The 7,453-nt window shown below is 38.9% G+C and overlaps 1 protein-coding gene and 1 non-coding gene across 2 annotated transcripts; one reads left to right on the forward strand and one right to left on the reverse strand.

Annotated features, from left to right (window-relative positions):
• Positions 1-511: 511 nt before the first annotated feature.
• On the forward strand, positions 512-615 carry LOC127743608 (small nucleolar RNA R71). Its single transcript, XR_008004993.1, has one exon. It is a non-coding gene; the product is annotated as a small nucleolar RNA R71 (small nucleolar RNA).
• A 5,566-nt stretch (positions 616-6,181) lies between these two features.
• Positions 6,182-6,673, reverse strand: LOC107469901 (uncharacterized). The gene has a single exon (XM_016089292.1). The coding sequence runs from the start codon at positions 6,671-6,673 to the stop codon at positions 6,182-6,184; it is 492 nt and encodes a 163-aa protein (XP_015944778.1).
• Positions 6,674-7,453: the final 780 nt, after the last annotated feature.

Here is a 7,453-nt window from a genome sequence, read left to right on the forward strand (position 1 = left end):
GTTATTGCTTAGCCTGTTTCTTCCACCATTATTAAAGCCTTGTTGAGGCTTTTATTGATCCTTTCATGAGAAATTTGGATGATTTCTCCATGACGAATTATAGGTGTTTCCATAAGGTTCACCCATGTAATTTACCTTTGCTATTGCAGGGTTCTCAGGATCATAAGCTTCTTTAGAAGCTACCTCTTTAGTACTATTGGATGCATTTTGCCATCCATTCAGACTTTGAGAAATCATGTTAACTTGCTGAGTCAACACTTTGTTCTGAGCCAATATGGCATTCAGAGCATCAATTTCAAGAACACCCTTCCTTTGAGGCGTCCCATTATTCACGGAATTCCTCTCAGAAGTGTACATGAATTGATTATTTGCAACCATGTCAATAAGTTCTTGAGCTTCTGCAGGCATTTTCTTTAAGTGAATGGATCCACCTGTAGAATGGTCCAGTGACATTTTGGAAAACTCAGATAGACCATAATATAATATATCTAATATGGTCCATTCTGAAAACATGTCAGAAGGACACTTTTTGGTCATCTGCTTGTATCTTTCCCAAGCTTCATAGAGGGATTCACCATCTTTTTGCTTGAAGGTTTGAACATCCACTCTAAGCTTGCTCAGCTTTTGAGGAGGAAAAAATTTATCCAAGAAGGCCGTGACCAGCTTATCCCAAGAGTCCAGGCTATCTTTAGGTTGTGAGTCCAACCATGTTCTAGCTCTGTCTCTTACAGCAAAATGGAAAAGCATGAGCCTGTAGACTTCAGGATCTACTCCATTCGTCTTTACAGTCTCACAAATGTGCAAGAACTCAGTTAACAACTGGTAAGGATCTTTAGATGGAAGTCCATGAAACTTGAGTTCTGTTGCATTAAAGCAACTAATTGAGATTTTAGCTCAAAAATTGTTTGCTCCAACGGCCGGAATGAAGATGCTTCTTCCATCAAATTTGGACGTTGGTTTAGTGAAATCACCTAGCATTCTCCTTCCATTATTGTTGTTAGGTTCGGCTGCCATCTCCTTTTCTTGTTCGAAAATTTCAAAAAGGTTATCTCTGGATTGTTGTAATTTAGCTTCTCTTAATTTCCTCTTTAGAGTCCTTTCAGGTTCAGGATCAGCTTCAACAAGAATGCCTTTTTCCTTGTTCCTGCTCATATAGGGAAGAAGAGAACAAGAAAAGAAAGAGGAATCCTCTATGTCACAGTATAGAGATTCCTTTATGTTAGTAGAAGAAGAATGGGAATAGGAGTGAAGAAGAATGAATAGATAGGGGTAGTGATTTGAGATGAAGAGAGGTGAAGAGAAGTATTAGTAAATAAATAAATAAATAGAAGAAGGGGAGAAGGAAGAAATTTCGAAAATAAATTTGAAAAGAGGTTAAATAATTTTCAAAAATAAAAGATAAGATAGAATTAAAATTAAAACAATTAATTAATTAAAAAGAATTTTTAAAAAGGGATGAGATATTTTCGAAAATTAGAGAGGGAAAAGTAGTTAGGTGGTTTTGAAAAAGATAAGAAACAAACAAAAAGTCAAATAGTTAGTTGAAAAATATATTAAAATCAAATTTGAAAAGATAAGAAGATAAGAAGATAAGAAGTTTAGAAAATATATTTTAAAATCAATTTTTTGAAAAAAGATAAAATTTTGAAAAAGATATGATAAAAAGATAAGATAAGATAGATTTAATTTTTAAAATTAAAATTAATTACTTAACTAACAAGAAACTAAAAGATAAGATTCTAGAATTTAAAGATTGAACTTTTGAATCAATCACATTAATTGTTAGCTAATTTTCGAAAATATGATGTAAAAGATAAAAAAAAGATTTTGAAAAAATTTAAAAAATATTTTTGAAAATTTTCGAAAAACAAAGATAAAATTGAAAAGATATGATTTTTGAAAAAAAAATTTGAAAAGATAAGAATTTTTTTTAAAATTGAAAATTTGACTTGACTTGTAAGAAGCAACTAATTTTAAAAATTTTTGACTAAGTCAACTCAAATTTTCGAAAATTATGAGAGAAATAAGGAAAAGATATTTTTTATTTTTGAATTTTTAATGATGAGAGAGAAAAACATAAAAATGACTCACAACATGAAAATTATGAATCAAAACTCATGATGCATGCAAGAACACTATGAATGTCAAGATGAACACCAAGAACACTATGAAGATCATGATGAACATCAAGAACATATTTTTGAAAAATTTTTGATGCAAAGAAAACATGCAAGACACCAAACTTAGAAATCTTTAATGCATGGACTCTAACAAACGAAAAATGCATATGAAAAACAACAAACAACACAAAACAAGAAAACATCATGATCAAACAAGATGACTTGTCAAGAACAACTTGAAGATCATGAAGAACACTATGAATGCATGAATTTTCGAAAAATGCAAGAAAATTTTAAAGCATGCAATTGACACCAAACTTAAAATTTGACTGAAGACTCAAACAAAAACACAAAATATTCTTGATTTTTATGATTTTATGATTTTTTTGTATTTTTATTATTTTTTCGAAAATGTTCTTTAAAAAACGAAAATAAAGAAAAATTTTGAAAAAATTTTGAAAACTTTTTGAAAAGAAAATTACCTAATTTGAGCAACAAGATGAACCGTCAGTTGTCCATACTCGAACAATCCCCGCAACGGCGCCAAAAACTTGGTGAGCGAAATTGTTACTCATGCTTAAATTGTTGTTTGAAATTGATTGTCCCTGGTGATGGCGCCAAAACCTGGTGCGTAATACCATGGTCCAAACATAACTTCACAACTTCGCACAACTAACCAGCAAGTGTACTGGGTCGTCCAAGTAATAAACCTTACGTGAGTAAGGGTCGATCCCACAGAGATTGTTGGTATGAAGCAAGCTATGGTCACCTTGTAAATCCCAGTCAGGCGGATTTAACTAATTTAAGAGATTATTGGTTTAAATATGATTAATATGATTGGATTAGATATTCAAAAGATAAATAAAATAAACAGGAAATAAAGATAAAGTTACTCAGGTAATTCAATGGTGGAAATTTCAGATAGGTGCATGGAGGTGCTGTGTTCCTTCTGAATCTCTACTTTCTTATTACATTCATCCAAGCCTTCTTACTCCTTTCCATGGCAAGCTGTATGTAGGGCATCACCATTGTCAATGGCTACATCCCATCCTCTCAGTGAAAATGGTCCAAATGCTCTGTCACAGCACGGCTAATCATCTGTCGGTTCTCAATCAGGTTAGAGTAGAATCCCTTGATTCTTTTGTGTCTGTCACTAACGCCCAGCCTTCAGGAGTTTGAAGCTCATCACAGTCATTCAATCCCGGAATCCTACTCGGAATACCACAGACAAGGTTAGACTTTCCGGATTCCCATGAATGCCGCCATCAATTCTAGCTTATACCACGATGATTCTGATTATGGAATCCAAGAGATATGCGTCCGGTCTAAGGTAGAACGGAAGTGGTTGTTAGTCACGCGCGTTCATATGTGAGAATGATGATGAGTGTCACGGATCATCACATTCATCAAGTTGAAGTGCAACGAATATCTTAGAACAGGAATAAATCGAATTGGATAGAAAATAATAGTAATTGCATTGAAACTTGAGGTACAGCAGAGCTCCACACCCTTAATCTATGGTGTGTAGAAACTCCACCGTTGAAAATACATAAGCGAAGGTCCAGGCATGGCCGAATGGCCAGCCCCCATGTGGTCACAAGACCGAATGATCAAAAAGACTTAACAGTCAAAAAGATGTCTAATACACTAGTAAAAAGTTCTATTTATAATAAACTAGCTACTAGGGTTTACAAAAGTAAGTAATTGAGGCATAAATCCACTTCGAGGGCCCACTTGGTGTATGTTTGGGCTGAGCTTGATCTATCCACGAGCTGAGGCTTCTTTTGGAGTTGAATGCCAAGTTGTAACGTGTTTTGGGCGTTCAACTCCGGTTCGTGACGTGTTTCTGGCGTTTGACTCCAGACAGCAACATGGAAATGGTGTTGAGCGCCAGTTTACGTCATCTAATCACGAATAAAATATGGAATATTATATATTGCTGGAAAGCTCTGGATGTCTACATTCCAACGCCGTTGAGAGCGCACCATTTGGAGTTCTGTAGCTCCAAAAAATCCATTTCAAGTGCAGGGAGGTCAGATTCCAACAGCATCGGCAGTCCTTTGTCAGCCTCCTATCAGAGTTTTGCTCAGGTCCCTCAATTTCAGCCAGAAAATACCTGAAATCACAGAAAAACACACAAACTCATAGTAAAGTCCAGAAATGTGAATTTAGCATAAAAACTAATGAAAACATCCCTAAAAGTAACTAGATTATATTAAAAACTACCTAAAAACAATGCCAAAAAGCGTATAAATTATCCGCTCATCAATGACCATCCTGTGAAAGTGAAAAAGGGGGGAAACATCAAACCTAGAGAAATACAAATAAATGGGAGCATGAAAGTGAAAGATTATGCCATAAGGGAGTAAATGTCTTCACTACATGACAGCTGCAACATGTAACTAAGACAACATTTATAAACAAGGCAAATCACTAGCATGTGATATAAGGGCGGTATAAGCATGTAAATAAGGGGCATGAGAAGTGTACACCCAAATGTCAACGATGGAAAGCAAGTCATAGTGAGGTGAGTAAGTAAAATGTGAGATATGAGGAGTGGTATGCCCTATGCAGCCAAGAATATTCAAGTTAGTGAGAAAAAGCAGTTAGTTGGAAAGTAGTTAGTTAAAATGAGTTCAAAAGGTCATGTGTGCTTTTCATCAAACACTTGGCGTGCATTCTTTTTATAATGAGCAAATGAATGGAAAACGGCAATGTAGCATCCCACAAAATAACATTAGTCATCATAATGCACCATGATTGTAATGAAGTCATGCAAAACAATTTAATCCACCAATGCAAAAGAAGTCATGACCACAACACCCATAAAGAAGGAGAAGAAGAAAAACAAAGCCATCCAAAAAATGAAGAACTAAAAGGAAAAGAAGCTACCCAAAAGAAAACTAAATGAACTAACTAAGGAAGGGGTGAGAGAAGTAGAAGAAGAGGGAGGGTAGGTTAGAGTACCTTGGGAGAGAAGGAAAGGAAATGGAGATATAAGTGAGAGAAAAGAGTGGAAGGTAGTGGAAAATTAGAGGAGAGAGAAAATGTGGGGACTGCCGGAGGTAGGTGGTCACCGGAGGTGGTGTTGGAAGGTGGGTGGAGTGGTGTAGAGGGGGGATTGGAAGAAAGGGGTAAAGGATGGTAGGAATGGTGGAAGAAGTGAAGTGTGGGTGCGCTGGCTTATATTTCACGTCGCAAGATCGACGCGTGCGCGTACTGTGCGCGCTCGCGCAGGGGGAAAGGAGCAGCAACGACACGCGCGTGCCAGGTGCGTGCACGCGTGCGTGTGGTTGTGCTAGTGGCCCAATGCCAGCCTAGAAGTTGCACAACTCTCTGGACTTTGTACTAGAGGTTGGCTGCAAGGGTGATGGCATGCGCGCGCACAGGGTGCGGACGCGCGGGGGACTGCGCTGACCAGATTGGCGCGCGCGGCAGTTGCACGCACGCAGCAGTGGTTTTATGCCTCTGGCACAAAACAGGCCAAAGTTTGATATAACTCTCTGGAAAATGTACCAGAGGTTGCGGCAGGATCATCGACGTGGGTGCGGCATGGGTGCGGTCGAGCCCATTTTGTTTGGAGTGTATGGACGCGCTGGCGCATGGTGCGCGCACGCGTGTGTGGAGGTGCACTGGGGTTCTGACGTTGGTGCGAGAGTGGCCCAACTCTCTTGAAAATGTATGGGCCTGCATCCGCGCTAGGGACGCGTGCGCTCAAAGCGTGCGCTCGTGTCTCTATCCCCTTTTTTTGTGAGAGTGGAGAATGCACCTCTTGTCACCAAATTAGCGGTTAGCTAGCTAAAGGCTAAATAAAACACCTAAAGCCTTATGTAAGACCTAGAAATGAGGTGTTTTCTACCAATCAACTGATCCATAGTGCAAACTTTCATGAGCAATAAAATCAAATCTAGCTAAACAAGTCAAGGGCTAAGCAATCACCAATCAAAGAAAAGTTCAATGGCTATATACAAAGAGGGTAAAAATAAGATAGATCTCACCATGGTGGGGTGTCTCCCATCTAGCACTTTTGTTTAACGTCCTTAAGATGGACTTCCACTAGCTCAATGCTCTTTGTCAAGAGGTACATCTTCCGAAAGGAATACCTCAATCTCCTTGGTGCTCTTCCTTTGCTCACCATGATATAATTTGAGACGGTGCCCATTTTCCTTGAAAATGTCCGGACTTGAGGGATGGCGCAAATGGTAGACTCCATAAGGTTCCACTTTCTCTACTTGATAGGGTCCCTCCCATCTCGATCTTAGCTTTTTAGGCAACAATCTCAACCTTGAATTGTAAAGGAAAACTAGTTCACCGGGTCTAAATTCCCTTCTCCTAATGTTCTTAACATGGATGGCTTTCATCTTTTCTTTGTAGAGCCTAGAGTTGTCATAGGCCTCTAATCTCAAACATTCTAATTCCGCCAATTGTAACTTTCTCTCAATTCCGGCCCCACCCAAATTTAGATTGCACTCCTTGACGGCCCAATATGCTTTGTGTTCAATTTCCACCGGTAAGTGGCAGGCTTTACCATACACCAACCGGAAGGGGCTCATGTCGATTAGCATTTTGTATGCCGTTCAGTATGCCCATAGTGCATCGGTAAGCTTGGCACTCCAATATTTCCTACTAGGTTTCACAATCCTTTCCAATACATGCTTAATTTCCCGATTGGAAACCTCGGCTTGGCCGTTCGTTTGGGGGTGATAGGCCGTGGCAACTTTATGTATGATGCCGTACTTCCTCATGAGTCCTTCCATTCTTTTATTGCAAAAGTGTGAACCTTGGTCACTTATTATTGCTCTCGGTGACCCAAAGCGACAAATTATATTATTCCTCACAAAAGAGAGAACGATATTAGCATCGTCCGTCCGGGTGGGTATCGCTTCCACCCATTTGGACACATAATCGACGGCTAGTAGAATGTAGAGAAAACCATTAGAATTTGGGAATGGCCCCATGAAGTCAATACCCCATATCGGTTTGGATTCCTTTTTAGCCAACAAATATTTTAACGCCGCATGATCCGAGTACACTACTACCTTATAACCAAGAAGATGGGCTCGGAATTTATCCAAAGCGAAAACAATAGCCAAGAGTTTCTTCTCGGTAGTAGTGTAATTGGATTGGGCTCCATCTAGTGTTTTTGATGCATAGGCTATGACATATGGATTCTTACCCTCGCGTTGTGCTAACGCGGCTCCCACCGCATAGTTTGAAGCATCGCACATTATTTCGAATGGCCGACTCCAATCCGGCCCTCTTACGATAGGAGCTTGTGTCAATGCCACTTTAAGATTGTTGTAGGCTTCCATGCACTCTTTGCTTAGATCAAA

Source organism: Arachis duranensis, chromosome 10, assembly GCF_000817695.3.
Source record: "Arachis duranensis cultivar V14167 chromosome 10, aradu.V14167.gnm2.J7QH, whole genome shotgun sequence".
Classification (NCBI taxonomy): Eukaryota; Viridiplantae; Streptophyta; class Magnoliopsida; order Fabales; family Fabaceae; genus Arachis; species Arachis duranensis.

Bases quoted from the DNA above. Each gene is read 5' to 3' on its own strand.
- LOC107469901 (XM_016089292.1), bottom strand. From the start codon at position 6,673: ATGAGCCCCTTCCGGTTGGTGTATGGTAAAGCCTGCCACTTACCGGTG.